This window comes from Tachypleus tridentatus, chromosome 8, assembly GCF_004210375.1.
Source record: "Tachypleus tridentatus isolate NWPU-2018 chromosome 8, ASM421037v1, whole genome shotgun sequence".
Taxonomy (NCBI): Eukaryota; Metazoa; Arthropoda; class Merostomata; order Xiphosura; family Limulidae; genus Tachypleus; species Tachypleus tridentatus.
In genome coordinates, this window is record NC_134832.1 from 71115241 (window position 1) to 71140057 (window position 24817).

The window sequence follows — 24817 nt, forward strand, 5'->3', positions numbered from 1 at the left end:
AAACTTTGACCTTCTTCAATAAATTCAACTAATTATAGTAATAAAAACTTAGAGGTATATACTATTCGTTAATACAGTATTTAATATTTAACCATTAACTCAAACTTTCCAAATGATTGAAGATTCTCGGTATATATATCGCTTCAGGATGCTAACAGCTTTGTTTGTTTGTAGTTAAGTGAAAAGCTACACAAAGAGTCAACTGTGCTTTGCCCAACACAGGTATCGAAATCCGGTTTCTGGCATTGTAAGCCCGCAGACATACCACTGTGCGACTGGGAGGGCTGCTCAACATCACCCACTTCAATACATTTTAAGAGCTGCTAAAGCACCCATACCATTCACGAAGTTGGCGCCTATCTGGGTAGGAATATGTTAACAAATGAGTTTCGTTTAAATTGAAGTCTGATGTATTAAGATGAACACAGAAAAGGTAATCAGGCTTTCTGTATTTTATTAGATACTGATCATGCAAAGAAAAGTTTAGTTTGCCAAACCACAAGCTACTGTGATAAGTCTCATTTTATTACCTCGTAAAAACCGAACACGAGATTGCGTAGGATTGTACACATAGAACATGGAATACAAATGTAATAATAAAGTCAGAAAGACGACGGTGAATATACTTTGGTCGCCAGGCTGCGCCGCAAAATATAATATTTTAAGAGTAGCATTCAAAGACGTTAGACATTGACTACAATATTTGGTAGCATCGTCAATTTCAACGTGCATAGCACGTTATCGCAGTGAAAATGAAAACATCTTGATAATTACCATGAAGACACAATCAAATTAAGCATATTTATACCTAATACATACATTCGGCAATGACAGCCAAAATTCATGGTTTACATACAATGTTGACAAAGGGAAATCACCACACAAACGAGGATGATGATGAGTAACTTTACAAGAAAGATATTTTATTATCAGTTAGCTTAACTTTAAGTTGACGAAGTTCATTCCCTTTTAATCAGAAACTTATAAAATTCATGTACCCTTGGAAATTTATTTAAAAGTCATACAAATTGTCGCTATCTGACACCAGAAATAAAAAAATATATACTAAATGGTCAAATATAATTAGTCCAAAGAAAATACTTATATACAGTTTTAATAATCAGTGGCAGTGGGTATATGAATTCCAGACGAAATATTTTTATTCAATCTAATCTCATTAAGCTAAACATTATTTGGGCTTAAAAACATGAAAATGCATCTAGCATAAAATGTTCACAAATCCTGTGCACTGTCTCAAGTGAGGGGGAAATTTACGAATAAAAATATGTAATTCGTGTGCGAAACGTTTAAACATGTTATAAAAAAAAACGTTTTATTAGTAATAGTATTTGCTATCGTGTAGAACACACTTTATGTATTTATCACAAGTCAAACTTCACTTTCGCCACGTTGAAATCTTATTCACTTCTTCCACTGGAAAAATCACACACGGAGACCAGAATTGATAACAACATCTATACTGCCCCCCCCCCCCACTGACTTTTTGTCTGTTATACGATGTTTGTCATATGGTACACGCTAGAGGATGAAATATTCATGTTAATAGAGCTGTCAGGTCTCAGAATTTAGTAATGAAGTTGTGTTAAACTTCCTTCATTTGGGAAATTCTCATCAAAACTAAGGAATGAATGACAAGCACTGAGCAGTTATTCATTACACACACACACTTGACAGGAAAGTTGATATTTTTTTGTCACGTTATAACTTCACTTTAACCCTAGTACACACACTCAAAAAAATTACGTTGCCCACACTGGGGGTCATTTTTGACCCCCACCAAAAATATTAAAAAAAATTTATTTTCATGTAAGCAAAGTATAAATTTGGACAAAATATTTATTCTATACAATTTATGCATACACTCTGGGTAACTTTATGGTCATTGCAAGCCATTTTACTACATTTGATACACTTTGAAGAAGTTTTTTCCTTGAATCACGTGCGCATATTTGACACCATTTCCTAACGTTCTCTTCAGCAACTTTTTGTCTTTTTGGAGGGATCACTTCATTTGTATCTTCTTCAGGCAGTAATTCATCAGTAAGCAACTTCAGAAATTCACGTTTTGCTCTTTTTTGGTACTTTGATGCGAATTCTGGATGGCGCTGGCGATAGAGAAGGTAGCATTGTATGCGGCAGCATCAAGAATGTTATAAAATAGTGCCATTGGCCACCTTCTGGTCTTTCTTTTTGTGGAAAAGAATCTAACTATTTGGTTTAGTGTATCGACTCCTCCTTTAGTGGAGTTATAGTATGATATTATTTCAGGTTTTCCTGATTCATCATCGATTGAGGGCTCTCTATGCAACGTAGATAAGAATATTCTAGAATGCTCGAGAACATTTATAGAGTGTTCTAGAACACAAATTTCATATCAATATATTATTTGATTGTTTACCAGAAATGTAATTGAGTTTTTAAACGGGGGTCAAAAATGACCCCCAATGTTGAAAACGTGAATTTCGACATTAGACAAGGGGTGTAATACCCCATTTGCATAAAATACATGTTAAACGTATTAGTATAGTATGTTATTCGTATAGATTAAATTAGGTACATTTTTAGGCCCGAAAGTCACACCTTTGATATTTCTATAACAACTTAAACACAAGTGGGCCCATTTTTGACCCCCACCGTGTGTATGAGGGTTAAAATAACTTTTTAAATATGTTCTGTATGTCTTATTGAAGATTGAAATATGAACATAAGCATCTGTCCTAGGAAAATGGATTAAACACCATTTATCACATCACACTACTTACACTTTACTAGGTATATAATTCATAAGAAAATATTCAATTTGTTTAAAAATAGATACTTCGAAAGATTAACGAAGGTTTCAAGCGTGCTATACAATAACGGTGTAAGAATTCGCACTATTTTAAGTGTATATCGAGAGTTATACATTCACTAAAATGTATATATATTTTACTCACTTATTCAGAACACTGCAATTTGCGAGGTTTTTCTTTTCATCACAAAGCCATATTAAGCTATCCAGCGGCGAATCAAACGCCACAATTTAGCGTTGTAGGTACGTAAACTTACTGTTGACCAACCAGGGAACATTTCAGATTGAAGGTGTTTTTCGGGTTTCCATTTAAGTATATCAAACACAAGATGTTAACAAATGTAAAATGTATATCTAAATGTAAACATAGAGCATTAATAGTAAATATTAAATAACTACCGGCTTAGCAGAATATCATCTTTATTTTACTTTGACATTATTAAGATGACTGAAATACTAATAATCAAATGTGTAAAGAAATTATAAATTTCATCTTTCTCATTATTAATTTAAAAAACAATGAACCACCTATTATCAATTCAAGTAACAGAACCAATAACTTATGTTTCGTGAAACATTTTCTATATTCACAATTTCACATTTCTTACCCATTTTTTCATAAATATCTATAAATATTAAACACCTTTAAAATAAAATTTCAACAGAGAAAAATAGGTGTGACACTACGATAATATTTTTATAATTATTTGTTTACTTCAATTGTTCTATAGCTCCCTCCCTTGAGAATTGTAAGTACTAAAACTCAGACTTTGAAAAAAGTTACTTATATGACACTAGGAAAAAGCAATTCGAAGTGTTAAAATAACGCTAATTGTTTAAAACATCAGTATATCACTTTCTCAAAACCAAAGAACAGTTGAAATTTTACAACACTCTTCTTCAGAGAAGAAAATATGACATACATGCTAATATATCATTTGATACATCTAAACGTATTAAGGCTAGTTTTGCAGAATTCACTCCTTATTAATGCTGCTTGGAACAGTGAAACAAAAATAAACTATGCTTCATATAGCAGTAGAATGTAAGCAGTTTTTTTTTTTGGTTTTCATGCATAGCCTTTAACTTATTACTAATAGTTTTGACCATAAAGCACATTTTGTATTTTAGGTTATTAGCAGTTTCTGTAAGTAATTATGAGGATTATCCCTATTTATGTTACATGTTCAAACATGTCTGTATATACATTTGGGAAACATTATATCCAATCTTGCCACCTATAAAAAGAAAAAGAAATATATATATACACATTCATATTAATTCCTACACTCTCAGAAAAATTTGAGAAACAAATGCAAATTCAACAAAAGAACAATATTTCCTATGAGAACATTATTTTGAAATATACAACTACCCATCTCATTCTTTGTAAAATACAATAACTTATAACAAGAAGCAGTAGTTGTGTTGTAACCTAGCACCACCAGCGATGCACTGAAATCAATCTATTACTATATATTTTCACTTCTGATGTAACTTTCCCTAATACAACTTAGTATATTAGCTTATTTTTCGGATATCCATGAAAAAACGTGTGTGTGTGTGTGTGTGTGTGTGTGTCAATATATATTTTAACATTATACTTCAACAAAAACTAAAATATAGCCTGAAATTTATTAAGGACATACAGATAGCTTTATGTTCTTGTTAAAACTTCTTGTACTTAAATTTTCTCTTACTGATGTGATATGGAAAAAGCTTGCATTGAAGCAACTATAAATCTTGTTCGAGATTGAAGCTGATGATTTCATTTGAATTCAATAAAATCATACTACAAAATTTTGGAACAGTTATCCTAATGTAATGATCAAACCTAAACTTAGATGAAATTTTCATTGTCACTTTTGCCAATGAGCCAGATTTTACCAAGCTATTATTTCTTCTACTTATTCATGGACAAGAATAAAGCCTTTGAGAGAATGATAAAGAACATTAAAATACCTTTCCCACTCTTAAAAGACACAAACATGGTTTGTTCATGAGAAAAGGGCATATTATTGATTATTATTTATGACTTGTTTGTATTTATTATGAATTAAAACAACAATTCAGAATCATGTCCAGATTTTTACGTGAAATGTTAAATTTTATAAAACAATACATAACTTTCAAACATCATAAATTTATACTTGACATTCTATTAAACCAACAATCTCTGTATTTCATTACCACATTTCAACAGCAAAAAAAAAATTGATACAGTTTAAATTAGTAAAATTAAAACAACTAGTTAAAATTATTTTCTATTTCTTTAATCACATAAAATGATGAGAGTCATTGATATTTAGATTAAACAAAGCTTTCAAATCCATAAACAAAGAAATAAATACTCATTTCTACAAAAACAAAACCAACTACAAAACAGAACAAGTTATCAATAATTAATGGAATAGTTCATATTTTAAACTGAGATTTAAGGTTCCAACTCCCAATGGATGATAAAATTAAACATACACACTACCAAATATTAGTCAAATTATATTTTAAGTCAATATTTTCAGTACTGAAAACTATATTACTGTAGAGGTACCTGTGCTTGGTCTTTGTAAACAAAACCTGTTTTTTTGGCCAATTAATTTCCAAGGTTATATCAAAATTATAGTCAGGAAGTTGAGTGGAGTACAATAATTTTGTAAAGGAAATTTAAATATTTCTGTACCCTTATATAGCTGTAAATTCTAAAGTTCATAAAATTATTTCAAAAGTGCACTACATTACACACTACACTACTAATGACACATCGATTAAAAGTAGTTATACTATGTGACACACAGGAATTGAAAAACAGATGTTAATGACAGAAATTTTTTATAATCAGAATAAAATACTCATTTAGGCTATTGGTTCTTAACATGACTCAGGTGGGTTAGCATCGAATCATGAGTACAAAATAAATACTTACTTTCCTAATACTTCATACTAAACCAAAGGTATCACTAAAATTGGAATTAGTAAGATCACAATGATAACCCAGTAACCTGAAAGAGGAAAAAGAAGCAGTAAAAATATTAACTTTGTTCTGAAACATTTTGGAGATGCTTGTAATTTTAAGTATGTATGAAGAACATTTTCTCACAACATAACTTCAAAATAAAATAAAAATATTCACAAAATAGAAACAAATTAATTCTAGCATCAAACTTAATATTTGATTTTAAGTATGCTATTTTTTAAACACCAAAGAATTTAAATCTATAGTTACTTAACATAATGTTTACTGCAGTAACAAAATTCTAAAATACCTGAATATGAATGGTAAAGTACACAACATTTGTACAAACAAACCACTTTTCACCATTGTAACCTACTCCAACTTAAAATTATAACAAAGCATATACATGAAAACCTACAACATAACATTACTAATAATTTGTATTTTCAAACACAAATTAAACAATATCTATTTCTTTTGCAATTTTCTACTGGAATTAATTTCTTAATAGGTTATATGACCTGAGCAGTTTGTGCATTTTTTTTAAAAACAAAACCACATTGGTTTATTAACAAAATTAAGAAAACTTCATAAATTTCTAAATTGCATCATTAAAAGCATGAAATTAACATTATCATCACAAACATGAAAAAAGATTTATATTTCTTGGGAAAATGATACAGTAGACTAAATTGCATGCATGTCACAGCATGGTTATTACGTGGCTCCACCCCATATATTTAACTAATAACCCCACAGTCTTTGGTCCCCACAGGACCAATTTTTTATTATTAACATTTTTTATGCTGAGTTTTTGTTTTCGAGTTCTTGGAAAATTCCAAGTTTTTTCACTAACATAAGAAACAGTAGGAATGTTGTAAGTGTCAGCATCAACTGATGATGGTTGTCATTTAAGTGTTAAAAATGTCAAACTCTCATATTTTTGTTGACAAAAATGGCAACCAAAGCATAAGGTCATATCCTAAAAGTGGCAGGGCTACATCAGAAAATCTTTTGCTTTCCACATGGTTAATCCTATGTTGAATGTTCAAGAGCAGGATAACCAAGAACTTTCTTTATTCTGGTCCAGGAAGGAGGAAGAACATTTAATGTGGTTTATCAAGAACTACTCAAAGTATCAACTAACACAGATTGTAGAGATGGATTAGTAAAAGTAATAAAGTAATTTAACACCATTTCTGTAATGTAGAATAAAGTAGTCATGAAACAAATCATGCATATAAAACTAGTCTTGATTTCATTTATTTGTTCAAGACTTGTATTCAATCATTATGCTTCAGAGAAAAGATAAGGGTCTTAGCTTATTTACTATAACCATAAATTCACAAAACTTTCAAAACACCTGCTTATCCAATGTTAAGTTGAATACATTTACTGACGATTTGATATTTCACATGTAAAATAAGTGAACAAATTTTATGCAGTTTACAGGTACAAAAACATATATAAAAATTGGGTCTAATGTTGATTGAGTAATGCAACAGTTGTTAGTAGTCAGAGAGCTAATAAAATACTAAAATGTTTCTGAAAGAAAAGTGAATATAAAGATATGGTAAAATTCAAACCAATGACCTTGCATTTTGGACGTTTTATCTATACTACCATATCTCAAATGCTCCAAAACTAATTTTTCACTTCATCAGAAAAGCTTTAAATTTAAATGGTAGTATTATACCTTTACAGTTTCTAAATGATAAAATAAAAATAAATACCACAGGTATTGGATTTCCTATCCACAATAGCAATGTGCCTTGTCTCCTTGCAAAGTCGTTCCTTTGTTGTGTCTGTATGGTCAACGATGCCATCAATTATTTCTGAACAAGACCAAATATCAATGGATCACCCTTCAAGAAATGAGATGTTTCCCTAATGTTTTTACGTTACACAAACCATACATATTAATCAAATATAAAATCACAATTTGCATTTGTACACAGTAAGTAATAAAATATGTAACACATCCGAGAAGTCATCTATAAAAATCACAGTTCGTAACAAGCATAATAGACTTTAGATTATAAATATCCAGCTCATAAACAAGATGAATAAAGTATTAATAATTTGTATATTTAATTCACCATCTATGGTCAAATCTTCAAATTACAGACACAGTTCATCACAGCTATTATTTTAGTCTTACATTAAAAAAAAGTTTGCTTTATGACTAATGTAAACAAAGCTCATCTTTTCATTATATAGATCCAGTTCATTATCAATTTAAAATATTTATTGATATAAAAATACAATTCATTATCCATGTTTGTGAAGCCTTTTTCTTCAAAGTGGACTTACTTTAATAAAAACATGAGTTTATTACCAATGTAAATAAGCCTTACCATTACAGAACTCCAGTAACTCAACAACACAAGCATTTCTATTATTGGTTTTTTAGAGTATCACAAATAAAAGAAATACAAAACAAAAAACTCATTATTATGAACACCACTGCATAACCACATGAATCAATATTATATCATAAGAATTTATCTTCCCACCAACATGATAAAAACCTTTACAAGTTTGCAGAGCTACTATATCTGAGCACAGATACAACCTTATTATAACAAGGATGTAGTTTACGATCAACATGATAAAAGCCTCATAGATTTGTAGAAATATATCATTATGAATATGGACACAACCTTGTTATCACAGTGATATACTTTATCGCCAACATGAAAAGAGCTTTACAAATCTGTGGAATGACATCATCATGAATATGGATACAATCTTTTTATCAAAATGTTGGAATTTACCACCAACATGAAAAGAACTTTATATTAGAAGCCCAGTTTACCAAAATAAAGGACTAAATATTACATTACGGAACATTCATTCATGAGAAGCATAATATATTCTTTACCTTCAGAAGGTGCAAAAAATAAATCACTAATGAGATTTCATATATAACTTAGAATAATTTCTCAACTCACCAAACATAAAAAATGAACTAGTAATAAACCTTTTACAAAACCTTAAATAACATAACACTCACATTCCTACAACTGAAAGTCCAGGGTAAAAATAAAATGAATCAAACAATTATTACACCTATCATAAAGTTCAGAAAACCATCAATAGACAAAAGTACACAAAATCATCCAAGCAAAACAATATGATTTAGGCCTCAGAATTAACTTGTTTTATTTGTTAAGTGAATAGCTGCACAGCTTGTAGTCTGTGCAAGGCTCATCATGGATATCAAAACCCAGCTTTTAGAGCATATAGCTACTACATCATAAACATGGATACAACCTTATTATAACAAGGATGCAGTTTATCATCTACCTGATAAATGCTTTGTTGATTTGTAGAAATGCACCATTGTGAGCGAGGATACAACCTTATTATCATAATAAAAAAAATTATCAGCAACATAAGAAAAGCTTTACAAGTTTGTGGGGCCAGAAGTAACCTAGCAACACAGGTAAAACAAAAAACTACAAAGATATAAAAGAAATTGTAAAAAAAGAAAACAATGAAACTACTCCTGAAAAATTAAAACACTTATTAAACCAAGTCTTAAGAAATGAAAAAAAACACCTAAAAGACAGTTAAACTTCTCAAGTTTAACACACACAAGAGGATATCCTGAGTAAATGTTTACATTTTACTATTTTCCCCATCAAAACACCAAACAGACCACTTTAAACAGATTTTTAAAACATAACTAAAAATTAATAAAACACCTGAAAACAAAAGCTCAGACCTAACTACAAATTAAAACTTTTGTATATTACTAAAATATTCCTTTAAAATAAAAACTTTTCTTTTAAGCCAACTAAAGAGCCTTTCACCCTTAAAATAATTTTTTAAAAAATGCAAAAGAAACTAGATTCTTTTAAAACAACAAAAACTTCAAAAAATTAAACATGAAATATCTGCAGTGAATAAATTATAAAAGACAAGTTATCTTGAAATCATACATAGAGCAAAATTAACATACTTATATTTGGCATACAAAGGCAAAAATTTATAAAATAAGAAAAAAAACCTAAGCAAAATGTATGAAAACACAAAATATATAGGAAAAAGAAAACCCCTAAAAAAATTGTAACAGCATTCAAAATCAATGATAGTACAACACCAAAGTTTACAGCAATTTACAAATACAAAAAAATAAAAACAACTACAATTAATATCAAAACAACTGTATCAATACATGCACGATGTGACTATCATCTAGAGAAGTATCACTCTTGGCTGTTGTTAGATTTAATATACAAATCAGAAATAGTTGAAAAGTATACATCTATGAATTCAACATAAAAACTATAAAAAACAGCAATAAAACCAACTGTGTTGCTCAAATGTAATTTCAAAGTTTAATTCAAACACTAAACCTGAAACCATTAATAGATGAATATAAAAGTTAAATAAAAACCACAATACCAATCTTCGTTCAAGTTTGTTTGTTTTCACGATAAGCTATTTTTAATATTGATTGCAATTTTACATCCAAAAAATCCAGTATTGTCAAATGTTTTAAATGGAGGAATATGTAGAAAACAATGTATTATTGTGAAATTGGTCAAAACAAACCAGGCCTTTGCACAAAGCCATATTTTATAAAATATCACCATAAATAACAACTAAAAAAGTAGCCTATCAGAATTGTTTTCATTTTATTTGCTACTTTACATTGGATGTACACTGGAAAATATGTAATAGATATGAGTATGTAATTCAAAAAATACCCACAAACTGTGAAAAGATGTATAAAATATATGACACCCATATGCATTATGGTGGAGATTTTATTTGAATAAGAATACAAAACCATAAATATTTTATCTGACATTAATTTTCATTATTAAATTGTTCCTAATTACAAACAAAAAACCCACTGGATCCATGGCATTGGTATCAACCTCCAAGTTGTCAGTGAATCTGTTAATAAATATACACAAACAAGACAAATATTTCTGAAAGATTTCTTCTTTATCTTTAGCAAAAGCCTTCAATGATAAGTGACTTCTGTTTCAAAAAGTTAAAAACAAACATGAAAAAGAAGATAAAACCTTTTTAAAAACATAGAGAAATACTTGGGTTTGCTTGTCAAATGCAATGTTATGGAAATTTTGTTAACAGCCAATGAAGATTAATACTTATTACTTTGGAAATGCCATTAAATACACACATGAACGGTCTTACCATTATGGAGATCAAGTTCCTCTCCAATATGATGAGCCATCTGTTTCTGCCTGGTTATTATGTTGGATAATCCCTCAAGCCCTCTATCTTGTTCTAAATTAAAAAGTTGAAGTTATCAAACCTTAGAAGAAAGCACTCTTAAAAGACTGAATTCTCATATCTTCCACCACTTCTTCGTTTAATTAATGAATAATGTTTTGAACTCTATACTAACTCCTATTAAGAAACAGTTACTTATTTGGTAGGTAAATAGTGTCATAATCATGTTCTTAGTAACCGTTAAATGATAGAAAATTGCTCTGGTTTTGTGTGTTTGTTACAAAACAAACTTCCAAAAGTGAAAAATATGGCACTTTCATTCTAGCTTTAGGTTGGCTTAAATGTCTTTTTAATTCATCAATTTCCTATTTTTTTTAGAACTTCAAATATTGTTCAGCATTTAAGCTTGTGAATCAATCTCATAATGTTTTACTGTACGAGTGTTTACTCACTGCTGATTTCTAAGGATGTAAAAACCTTTGTGTGTCTTTACGGTCAATCTGCTTTACTTTAGTGAGGAAACTCTTTGGGGTTTTGATGTAGTCAAATTGCTTCACTTCCATAAGAACATTCTACATAGTTATAAATCTGAAAAGTTTCTTTTACTTCAGTGAGGATGTTCCTCAAGACTATGATACTGTGAAGTTGTCTTGCTTCAGTGAGGATATTCCTCAGGGCTGTGCTGTTGTCAAGTTGTTTTTATTTCAGCAAATACCTTCTACAGAGTAACAGGTTCTTTCAAATTGTACTCTAATTCTAAATATCTATGAGGTTTCTTTTAGTTTATACCTTAAGGTTGATAGAGACTGTAGAATGTTCACCATCCACACAAAGAGAAGAGACAGGAGATATTTATAAAAATCAGTTCACATCTACTGACATAGTTTCAAATACAGTACTATAGAAATTCTGTTATTTACAAAATTAGAAACTTTTACACCTCTCAAAATTTTATCACTGAAATCTAAGGAAGTGCATGTAATTTTCATAATATTACCAATTAGAAAATAAAGCACATCTAGTCTTACAACAAAGTTTATACTGATGTTTATTACAGTTTATGACACTATTCTGATAGTCTCAGAAACCTACTCTATGGGAGTTTGTGACTTAATTCAAAACATTCTCAATCATGAACAAAGGGCAATATATTAAATTATTATATTTTTAACATTAGTAATACTGCATGATAAATTACTTTTAAAATAGAGAATTATAATTTTTTAATTTTACAAAATTACTGTGCAAGTTGTGTCTGAGCACTGTTCATTTAAATCAAAAATACACTTTCTTTAAAACATACATGAAAATATAACATCAAACAGAAAAACCTTACAATCTGTCTTTCACTTTCACCTCTAAGAACTTGTTGCTGACTTTGTTTTATCTCCTCCACAGTTAAATCTTTTGTTTCATTTGTCTCTTCTATTCCAAAAGCTATTCCTGATGATGGAGTAAACTGTCCCCCTAATAATGCTGTCCTAAAGCAAAAGGATTCTGATTGAAATACTTTTGTTTCCATCACATAATCTAGTCTCATCTTGTGCAAGTTATTCCAAATAGAACTTGGAAAAGCAAAAATTAATAATGAAATTAATCATATTTAAAATGTGTATTCTGTCAGTTCTTTTACTAAAATACATTCTTAATATTCTTTACCAATCAATAACATAACTTACCAGTACATCAGTTTCTGAAAGTTTTTAAGCAAATGAAAACAAAATTCAACAGAATGGTTTCAAATGAATTAAAAAGTATTTGCATAACAGCCAGAATTACAGTTTGCATTACATATTTAAAATAACTGATGTGTATTTTTGAATAAATAGAGGAATTTCTCTTCAAATTCCTATTTAGACAATAATGAGAAAACTAGTTCCTTTCCCTTCATAGATACATTTACATTGATTTAGATATATATAAAGTATTTAACTTCAGTTGTTATAATGAATCATAAATGTCATACTCCACAAAAACTGAGGGTACCTGGTATGTGACAAGCCAGCAAAAGAATTTGATGTTTGTGACAACAGAAGAGATCTGAAGTGCAGGAACATGAGGACTTGGATCAAGTGTCCCTTTCAACAGTGATGTAAAGGACAATTATCAAGTTGTTATAATGAATCATAACTATCATGCTCCACAGAGATTGAAAACACTCAGTATGTGGCAAGCCAACAAATGAATTTGGTAACTGCAAGCCCAGAAGTAGAGTTCTAGAGTGTGGAAACATAAGGATTGGGATCGAACACCCCCTTGAGCAGTGATGTAAGAGACAACTGTCAAGTTGTTGTAATAAATCATAATTATCATGCCCTACAGAGATGGCAGAAAATGAACCTATGCTCAATGAACAGCAAGAAGTTTCAAAATGTTGATGCAAAAACCTAACTCCTCCTGAGAATAACAGCCTAAGACTTGTGTATTGCAGCACACACCCCATCCTCTTGAGACATATGAGAAGACATGGAGGAGTAACTGGTAACCCCACTGTCATGTTGTTCCTGTCTAACTATCAGAGGAAGTAAGACTGAAGGGATTTAGGAATGGATATCTGAAAATCCAGAGGATCCCCAATAAGGTGCCATTGATCTTGTAGCACCCATTGCAAGAAACATGTGAGCATGGTGCAGAGGCTCCAGTGATACCAAAGTCCCAAAAAGAGACAGAACCTCTTGCATAGGGAGAGAAGGTGTTGATAGTGCCCTCTTAACTAAAAATTCCATGGATTACAGATGAAGAGGAAGAAACAAAACTGGGCTCAACTGAGACTTAAGTTGGAAAAAAACATCCCCAGATGAAAACTGAGTGGGATGGATAGAGGATTTCTCAACTTCAAATCATCCTACCAAAGAGATTCTCTGATAAGATGGGTGTATAAGAAGATTCTGCATATTAACTATGGCTCTCTTAAGGTAGCCAAATGCCTCGCCATCTAACCAGTTGTGCACATGAATGGACAAATGAGATTCCCACTGTCCCTATGTACTATCTAGCAAAACCACAGCCACGGGAACAGGCTTGGAGAAATCAACAGAGAAATGTGGACCCTAGAAAAGGCAGTTATCCAGAGAAAGATGGAAAATAAACCAATGAGAATGAAGGAATCGAGCAAATGACTAGTCCACCTGACAAAAAGCTTATTGTACCAATGCAGTCATATTATTAAATTGTGAATTCCTAAATATTGACCAACTACTGGTAAGTGAATGAGAAATAGAATTCAAAACCAAATAAAGAAATTCAACAACATTTTGAAATGTGAAAATCAGTAACTGAACATTTTCAAAATGCAGTAAAGAATAATAATAAATGTTATAACAAACACCATGTCTTAAGTGTTGTAACAAATCAAGAAGTGAAGATTTAGTTGAACTGCATAGAAAGAATCAGTTGGAACAGGAGGGTTTGTTGCACTCCTACTGGTAAAGGACTGTCATATACTAATTTGCATGATAAATGTAGCTGAACCATGTGTACACATATTGAATTAGATGCAAATTTCAAGGCTACTGGCAAGTGAAACATTGCACATTACAGGGCAATCAGATCAAGAATAGCTGTAACCATGAGAACACGTTAAGTAATCATATCAAAAACTACAGAGTAGAAAAAAAGGCTAATAGACTGTTTTGAAATAGTTAAAAATGAAGTTTATGTATATATACAATATGTACTGATGATTAATAATACATTTTTAATATTATATCAGCATCATATTTTTGTTCTTGCTGTTTAACACATTTATGGAATTTAAATAATTTTTTGTATAATTTTATATGTTTAATAAAAAAAATGACAATGTCTCTTTTTGGATATAAATTAATCATTCTAAAATAGTACAATAAAAACCTACATTTTAGTTATTTGGTATATGAACTATAATAGAGCATATTTTCCTTCAATTTCCAGACACAAGTTTTCCCTCCACATACTGGTGTAAATTATGCAAATAGTACAAATGCTATATGATATAAATGTAATACCATACAGAATCAAGTTATTTTTCGTAATTTCTAAGCAGGATTTATCAACAATATATCATTGTCAGACAATATTAAAAATTCTTATACAGTAAAATGTAATATTGTACAAAACAAACTAGGTTTAAGTCTAAGTTTCTATCCTTAAATGTTTGGTTCTCTTTTTAAATTAAATTTCTTTTCAAAAATTTGACAGAATCTCAAGTACACATATGCATGTAATGACTGCCTTTATTATGGAACATTAACTTTGATTCTGGTTTATTTTTACACATACTTTTTCCTTTTAATTCTTTCCACACAGGCCATGAGTCAAAGGCCATGTTACTGAATTTGTTGATTCACATTCAAAATTATATTGAATTACCATTTTATGAATCTGTCAAAAAGTTTGGTATTACATTGCAGATTATAATCTAAATTTTAGTATTATGCATTACTTAATTTCTTAATTTAAAAGTAATTATTAGAACCACATCTAAACATTTATTTTTGAATGTCACATGGTCTGTTGAATGCAGCACTGATTCAAATTAGATGTTTGTGATGTCAAAATACAGTCAGCTTTTTACAAACTAGGAATTCAAATTACCAATACTGACAAGCTAGAACATAAAAAGACACCTATCTTTTTTATTTGCCGAGATATCATTTATGTACTGAATCAAACATAGTAGCCCTGCTCACCTCTTTCCATTTTTGAAAAAAACTTCTGCCTCTGACAAGTGAATAAGCAACTAAAAATTCAAAATCTCCCTCTAGTGGGTTTATCAGCTGTTTTCAAGTATTATAATGCCAACTCATTCTTTCAATACAAGACTTCAAGTTGGTAAGTTGAGTTTTAGTCTGCTTGAAATTTCATACTTTTTGAGACCCGAATAGAATTTAGTTATCAAGCTTGATAAATTATAATGGAATTCTATATTGGCATCAATATAATAATTTATGTCTTTTTGATACTTCAAATGTACATATATGAAACTTAAAAATTATTTTGATTTACAACCTCCACGTTCAAAATTTTATAAAGCTTAGAAATCTACAGCAAGCAGCAAACAAGAACAAAGTTAGTAAGTAGAAGATATAATTGTTTGTTATACTTACTTATTTACTAGTCTACATTTTAAGAAAAATAATTTTAAGAACTTATTTTTAAATAGTTAATGTATAGACATAGATAATGTATTATAACTGAAATGTGACTGTATTTTACAAAACACTATCCCAATAAAACACAGCCAACACAGGTCACTTTGTAATGGTCAGTTTTATATTAATGGATATTCTAATTTTTTATGATGGTTACAAGATTTGTGAAATCTATCAAACCCTCACAGATATTCTATAGTGAAAATAACTGATCAAATACAGAAGTTTTCTTACAAAATGTTTCATAACCACCTGGCAGTTATAAAGACTTTGTACGTGAAATAAGAAAATTTTCTGATGCATAAAAGTATTTTCAATCTTAAAAAAGATAATTACTTTGCATATTGGATAGACAATATGTGAAAATAAAGGTACAAGAAAAACATTATTTAAAAAAACTTTAAAACTTGCTACAAAAATTATAATAATATTTTCCACATAAAACCCCTGTAATGTTTACTGATAACTGCCAAATTGCTTACTTATGTAAAAGTTATAGCATGAAAACTATAATAAGCACAAAATGGTCATGAGGTCAGTTCCAGGAACTGAGAGCCCATGCTGAAAGAGTTAGTTAAATACTTCAATTGTTTTATGTTTGTTTGTTTCTTTGTTCCATTAAAGACTCATTTGTTAGATTAAAAAGATCTAAAAGATATTTGAATGTTCATTGTTATAATATTGAATCACCCTCCCTTTGATCTTTATGTAACTCATACATCTAGTTGTCTATAATATTAATGGACTGGTTATTTTGCCTGTGATCATTTCATACTTCACTGACTAGGACATCTAACATCTGAGAATTACTAGGTACATCAAACACAATAACATAATAAAATCACACATGCTGGACAAAACAAGAATTGAAAATGTTATAAGCACCAAACACAGTAATATTTATATTCCTTAAATTAACCCTACCTTTCTGACCTGCTTTCTCTAATCCCTGCAGCTCTCTCACTAAATATCATTTCCATTTGTCGTTCTTTACTTTCAAGCTTTTCTACAAGTCTCTGTCGCCTCTCAACTTCTCGCTGGGTACTAAATAGTTGATTATGGATTTTAAACACAACAGCAGCTGACCCATTATTCATAAATGCAAATTAGTAGTTATAAACTAAAAATTTAAAGTTTTAAATAGCTAATATTATATAACTTAACTAAGCTTAAAAAATAAATTAATCCTTCAGATATGCAATCAACTGGACAACACAAAACAAACAACTTTTGAATATTGTTCTCATAAGTAAATCGTAGGCTCAATATTCAATAAATGTCTTTAATATTTTGTAACTCAGAAACAAGTCTTCACTTTACTAAACTTCACAAGTTTCTCAGTGACCAGTTTTCTTTTCCAGATTTCTAGTATTCCAAGGACATGTCAAAAACATCATGGAAACTGTACAAAGTTCAAATGAAAATAGTTGAAATGTATAAAAAAACTGACACAATACTTTAATTTACTTTAAAAATTTTAACAATTTCCAAAACTTACCTACACATGATTGTTCATGGTTTAAAACTTTTCCAAGACTAACCTCAATTTTAAAAGGTGAAAAATTAGTGAATATTAACTCAGCAAGAAGATGTGAAAGTACTTCAGTTATAGAGTTTTGTATCTTTGTCTTAAATTGATTTCTTGAAACTAAATGTTTGTCCAACATCATGATTGATCTTAACTTAAAAACACATGTAAACATGGCTCTTAAATTTATCTAATAGTGTTTAATAGGCATCTTTCACCAGTACTGTAACAATTTGTTTTTCAAGATTATTTGTGGATTCAAGAACTTTCCAATACAAAAAGTGAAATTTAAAATTACAGAAACTTTTAATTTTACATTTGGTATACTTAATATGTACACCTAAACCTAGCATTATCAAATGACACCATCAGCTTAACATATTTTACTAAAGTACCTATGCACAAACTTACGTGTGGGCCATAATTTGGATGATTATGTAGTTCCTAATAACATCCATGTTACACAAAATAATTTAAAGAAAAATTAATGAAATCCAGATAAATATATCACCAATACTATATTTAATCTATAATTTCACATATGACAAATTATGTACAATCCATAGAACATAAATATATATCATAGCACTGAATATAAATGCCTGAATAGAAGTCAAGACAAACCTAAGAAGTGGTGATTGGAATACATGGTAGCTAAGAATGTCAGGTTTGGTAATAGCTCTCAACATCTGTACCAAAGAGTCTGCTATTGATATGTGAATCATTAAAAATTGTGTATCAGAACAGTAAGCATTAACTGACCATACTTCCCCTGAACCTTAACTTAAGAACAAACTGGAAGCAGCTTCAAAGATGGATTTGATGTGTACTTAGATACTACACACACTAGATTAGATGGGATTTCTCTTGGAAAGTGAAAGGAGAAAAATTCCCCACAACTCCATACAGATTTGTACACAGTAGGCAGTAATGTCATAAAGTTATACTGTCCACTCAAAATAGACAAACTTATTATGAAAAGAGCATAAACCATTCAACACCAATCAAGTAGCCTCTGTTTAAACAATGAAAAGTCAATGTACATTCTATTCAATTTGAAAAGTATGTTTTTTATAATCTTCAGCCATTGTATTTACACATGTGCTCCTCGTGTCATTTCATGAAAAACCAATGTTACATAAATGATTGAATTAGTTTTAGTTGCAAAAAAAACGGGTATACAAAACATATTCGTTCCTACTTTATCATGTATAATATGTAAATGTGTGTGTGTGTGTGTGTGTATATATATATATATACTATATATATATACACACAATTTTTCTAAATACATATTCTCTGCACTTAGGATAATCAAAAATAAGACCTTGAACCTAAAACACAGATTGTTTTTATCAATTAATAAATTAGTTTATATTTTTACTTATGCTTTTTGCACACATTATGTTCATAATCATTTTATTTCTGTATGAGAAACTTACATATCAAGTCCAAACTTTTCATTTTTTTAAATTTTTGCTAATTGTGAGCTTTTAGAATTTTATCCTCCCACCTTTCCCCACTGTCATTCTTCATTGTATGCAACATTTCTGCTATTTTATCACAGTTGCCAAGAATGCTAATCAGTAAAAAAATAAATTGTTTCATACAAAATTCTAAGAAAGTGTTTGAGTTCAAACAACCCACCTTAGAAAATCCATCATGACTGAAGTACTTGAACCCAATTTCATCTTTAAGTTCAGGGATGGGATGCCAACAAAACTTTGGAAGTCATTTGCCAGCAAAAATTTACCAGAATGGAATTGTATGGGTACTACCTTCTTTATTATGCCTTCTTAACTATCAATATAATTTTATTCCAAGGTATTTAAGATTTTAAAATATTGGAATCTCTTTGTGAAAAAGTATTATATGCAATATAAATTATCCAAAAACTGGATTTCAGCTAGTGGCTCAAGGATTCCATGCAATGTGTGAGTGTACAACTAACAATTCCTACCAAGCACATGACCATTATATGAGGCTTCATTACCAAAAAGCCTGAGATAATACAAACAAAAAATTACAATACAAATCTATGATATTTAAATGCTACATGATCATCAAAATACAGTACATAGCACCTGATATAAAAATTATTTGCAGCAGAAAAAATTATACATTTGTAACAAAAAAAATAAGTACAAATTCCACTATTAAAAAACGAAGGAAAAGCCTGCAAAATTAAAACTCAAAATAATGTGCATAACTTTAAAAAAACAAAAATATCATCCAAGACATAAGGATACATATAGTATGATGAAGATGCTTTCTTCAGATCTTCTTTTAAAGTATTTAAGTCTTTACTGAATTGCTTCATTGATTGTCTGGCTTGTGCATTCAACTAGCAAATAATAATTAAAATAAAAGAACTCATTAAAATTATAAATTTGTTTCGAGTATCAAATATGAACAGAATCACCAAAAATCCAAATTTTTCCCATCACTAAAGATAGATAATGATGTTCCAATTAGCCCACGAGTCATTCTGTAAGTTTCTCCATTTAAGACTTGTAAGCCTAATTTGATAACTGTCGTAGATGGACTGTTTACAAATTCTATTTAGTCCCTTAAAGTACTTTAAGTATACAAATAGGAGAAGCAGGAAAGTCATAAAAATAATTTTCTCTTTCATTAAATTTCATGCTTATCTTATTCAAGAAAAAAGTAAGTTTTAAGGTATTTATTAATCAGATTGACAAATGGAAATCACCTGCAAAATTAATAATTATAGAAGTTATTCTGAAATATATATACTTTGTTATAAATTACGATATGAATATATATTAACAGTCAGTTTATTTTTTTAAGCATAATTTAAGCTTTGGTAGGTTAGGTAACTCTTTATTCCAAACTAAAATCTAAAAGAAATATTTGAATTTAATAAAAATCATAATCATGTATTTAAGAATTACAAGCCTACATTTAGTATTATACATTATATATATATATATTTAAAAATTGAGTATATGGTGAAACATTTCTGAAATACTTACTACCACATTTATAATTGGCTTGTTGAAACTAGTCAGTGCTTTTGTTTTTAAAAATGTATCACTGTAACTTTTTCTTAAATTTGTCTGGCATAATTAATTTTGTTATGTATATGTACATTATACTTATTAAAAAAACATTCTTAATACATCTACTTTATCCAAAAGGCATTGTAATTTAACACTTTCACAAGCACTTTTGTGAATACAGTTGAACAGCATCCTATCAAATATTTTATACATCAAAATATCAACCACTAATTAATATGTAATTAAAGTACAAGAATACCTGAATGTATCCTGATGTATTTTGCTGCAGCTGATTACGTTTGATAATTTTTTCCATTACATCTCGAGCTTTATCTTCACAGGCATTATAGGTTAAAAACCTGTTATTAAAGAAAACATTTTTATTAACATCTGTTATTTTGTTGAATGTAAAATTCAAACTCTTATTTACTGACATTTCTAAATGCATCATACACAGAATCATTTACTCATTTCTAAGTTATATACACACAAACACTTACAAAACTTTTGGAAATAAGAATACTATTAACTGTACTTAATATTTATTTTTACTTGCTATTTGGGCATTCCTTAAAGACCATCATCATTAGACTAAACTTTGGTTATTACATTATGAGTTCTTTTATGAGATACAGTGTCCATCAAAGGCTGTGCCATTAATCATAAAAAAATACATTGTGTATCTCTTGATTAACATTATATGTCTAAATAACCTTTAATTATGTAATTAGACAGTGGTGAAGGTAGACATTCCTTGCTTCAAGTTTTTTAACTCGATAAAATGATTTGTACACCTGACCAAAACAAAATTCCAGCACATTCAGTAAGAGGTATATTATAATAACATTATGAAAATAAAAGACTAACAATGTTACATCAACAACCAAAACATATATAACTAATGCAATGAGTAATTACTATTATGGTTATAAGAGTTGTACAAGAATATGAGTATTCAACCTTAAGAAAAACAAACATATAAATAGTTTCACTTCACCAAACTACTGAATTATGACAAATTACTTCTGTAAAATCTTCAGATTTTCAAAATATTTTATCAACAAATTTAACACACATAATTCATCAAATTGTGATTGAATATAACTAAGTAACAATTTTATTTATTACATAATATAGAATATGCTGTGAATGATGAGATTTTTAAAATGACAATAATTAAAATTTAAATATGTATTATAAAATAACCAATTTCAAACATGTGACCAAGTTTCAACTGATTCAATGGTGTTTATACTAATACCCAATCGTTACAACTTCAGCAATGCCACTCCAACACAGACAGACATACACCCATACAGGAATTTTACCTCCAAATTTAGTTAATATCCAAATATCAAAGATTAAACCTAATATCTCTAAACTACCATACTAGAATCAATCTAGTTTGTTCAATTTTTCACAAAGATACACAAGGGCTATCTGTTCTGACCATTTCTAGTTATGAAGTGAGGGACTAGAGTGAAAGTAGTTAGTCCATACCAACATCATTTATTGGACTACTACTTTTTTTATGGTAATAGGATGCAAACCACAGACCTCACTATAGAGGTTATCTATCTTTTGGGCTATTAAATAGCTAAATTTCAAATTAGAATACATCTTACTTGTTAGCATGATTACCTAGCTTAAACAGGCATGATCGCATTTATTTTTCAGTAATACATTCAGGGTAACAGTATGTCTAACATCATTCAAGAAACCATTTTGTTGTAAAAGTAAATTCATACAATATTAAATACTAAAAATTGTTTCATACAACAGAATAATTAATAAACACCAGCATCATTTCACAATTATTAAAAACACCCAGATGTACAAATTATTCCAAAGAGAGATTTGACAGCATAAACTGTACTGCACTCTCATGAAGAATCTAGGAAAAAAAACTTAAACTGATTCTTTGGTCCAATATATCCATTATTAAACTTAATATGAACTTTTATAATAAGCCTAAAAATGATCAAAGATGGACAATCAAGAGATCATTCTAATAAACTCTGTATGAATATTATTGAAGTTGATTTCATACCACATTCAAAACTTCTCATAATAACCACAGAAAAAAAATGAAAAAAAATGATTTATCTGAAAAAAAATTCAGTTTGAAATTGTGTTTCATAGTAACTTTCAGGTCAATTTGGAGACAGTACAAGCTACATGATTTTTTTTCAACTGTTCCATGGTAAGGGAGTTCCTCTTCCAAGATACAGGAAGCAGGTGTATAAAGGGAAGTTTTGGTACAGTGGATATCTCATATGGTTTGACAAACATATTGGTTAAGAAAGAAAAATTTATTTTCTTCAACAAATGCTCAGAGTAGTTGTATCAAAAGAGAATTCTTTACTCGGAATTAACTTGTTTGTGCAGAGTTATGACCCAAAATACAAAAATTGCTTTAAAAGATTGCTTTGAAAGTTTAAGATACAGCTTTAACACAACTCCAGTTTTGTAATACTACACAGTGGTCAGATTATGTTACAGAATATCAGAGCTAATGGTGAAAGATCAAGAACGATTGAGCTTTGATGAGTATTTTGATCTCACTATTTAGCAACAATTATTTTATTAAAAAGTCAGCAACTTGTGAAACTAGTTGCTTTCAAACATATTTTCTCAAAAGCTTAAAATATTTGACATACCTGGAAATATGAAATTACAGCAGACTTAAAGTTTCAAGTACAATGGATCATCAGATTTGTCATATTGATAAAGGGGTGTATAAACTTACTAACAACAAGTAAATATAATTAATTAATTTTTGTGTTTTCCCTGACTCTTTGTTTGATCCAAATATATTCACCTGAAAAATATTTTGTACTTCTTGACTTTAAAACTATGTATTAACCCCATCTGGACAGATGGGTGAAATTCAGACTATGAGAGATACAACATATGAAAGTCATATGTAATTATAAAAACAATGAATGCTATAAGACCAATGAGATCTTGACAGTTTTCAATATTTCTGTTAGGAACCTAGTAAATTATTTATAACTTTGGAGTGTTACACTTGACATCAATTAACACATTAAACATTACATTATATTGTTTCATAGCAATATACTGGTAGTATAAGCAAGGAGTATGTAAGTGTCTTTGCAGGCTACAGCTAATTAGAAATCACAGTTAAATATAAACTTATAAACATATAAGTTGTACAAAGTTTAGGTTAGACAAAACGTTGTAAAATAATCTCGTGTGCATATGATTTGAAGGTTAGGTAGTACTAGTAGTAATAGCAGTAGAAAAAAAAAGTTGCCGTAGCCAAATAGACCACAGATCTTATCAGTATCACTTGGACTAGGAGATAAAGCAGCAATTGTTAAGACTTAGTTTGTTTCTTTATTTTAAACTCTGACTTGTCCGTTCTTCCAGTTCCATGCTCACTGGCATTAGGCATTCGTTATTATACAAAAAAAAAACAAAAAACAAAAGACTAGTGATCATTCTGTCGGTACGTATGTTTACAGCTATCAAGCTAACAACACTAACATTACTAATAATACAGAGATCTAGCAGATGCCGTTGTAGAGAAAGTACTATATAAATCACACGACAACAATTTAAAACAAACGCTTTATGAAATTTTAAGGCATTTTACCACGTTATGTACATAGAAATAAAGAAAGATGGCATTATTAATAATTGACATAAATCACGAATATAATACACCGTACTACAGAAAATAAACTTAATCCAACTCCGATCTCACCAACGATCTCCAACATTCATCGCCATGTTGCTTTATCATGTGACTCATAGTACCACCTTACCGAAAAGGGAAAGTGTTTTGAAAATGAAATGTTGTTTAATTCGCTTTGGTAAGTTATGACAAAATTAATTTACTTTAAAATAAATGTTCAAAGTTAAAGACTTTCTGGAGTACACAATAAAACCATAGTAATTTATGATACTATATGAAATTTTCAAAAAGTTCCAGTTCTAAGGTTTTTACAGAGCTTTTTGATGTTACGAAACATGGTTTCGAAAGTTTGTTTGCTTGTTTTGCGTGTTTATGTTTGTATTTTTTTCCTATAGCAAGGCCACATTAAGCTGTCTGCTGAGTCCATCGAGGGGAATCAAAACCATGATTTTAGCGTTGTATATCCGTAGACTTACCGTTGTACTAGCGGG

General features: G+C 29.6%; 1 protein-coding gene across 5 annotated transcripts; it reads right to left on the reverse strand.

Annotated features, from left to right (window-relative positions):
* Positions 1-1839: 1839 nt before the first annotated feature.
* Positions 1840-24539, reverse strand: LOC143222631 (syntaxin-8-like). 5 transcript variants are annotated; one of them, XR_013012394.1, is made up of 9 exons: positions 24396-24538; positions 20922-21021; positions 19889-19983; positions 17036-17155; positions 12336-12460; positions 10941-11033; positions 7499-7630; positions 5736-5811; positions 1840-4050 (listed from the first exon to the last, which is right to left on the reverse strand). XR_013012394.1 is itself a non-coding variant. In XM_076449343.1 (9 exons), the coding sequence occupies exons 1-8, from the start codon at positions 24419-24421 to the stop codon at positions 5753-5755; spliced, it is 711 nt and encodes a 236-aa protein (XP_076305458.1). In that variant the 5' UTR covers positions 24422-24539; the 3' UTR covers positions 1840-4050; positions 5736-5752. The 5 variants fall into 5 exon arrangements, 4 of the variants coding, with proteins under 4 accessions (XP_076305458.1, XP_076305457.1, XP_076305459.1 ...); XM_076449343.1 differs by having other exon boundaries at positions 7499-7600; positions 17045-17155; positions 24396-24539; XM_076449342.1 differs by having other exon boundaries at positions 7499-7600; positions 24396-24536.
* Positions 24540-24817: the final 278 nt, after the last annotated feature.

Excerpts from the sequence above, each read along its gene's own strand:
- LOC143222631 (XM_076449342.1), bottom strand. The coding sequence starts at position 24,421 with ATGGCGATGAATGTTGGAGATCGTTG. Across the intron at positions 19,984-20,921 it reads ATACATCAGGATACATTCAG|TTGAATGCACAAGCCAGACA; the intron begins GTATTCTTGTAC and ends ATTATTTGCTAG. Across the intron at positions 12,461-17,035 it reads AGAGAAAGCAGGTCAGAAAG|GACAGCATTATTAGGGGGAC; the intron begins GTAGGGTTAATT and ends CTTTTGCTTTAG.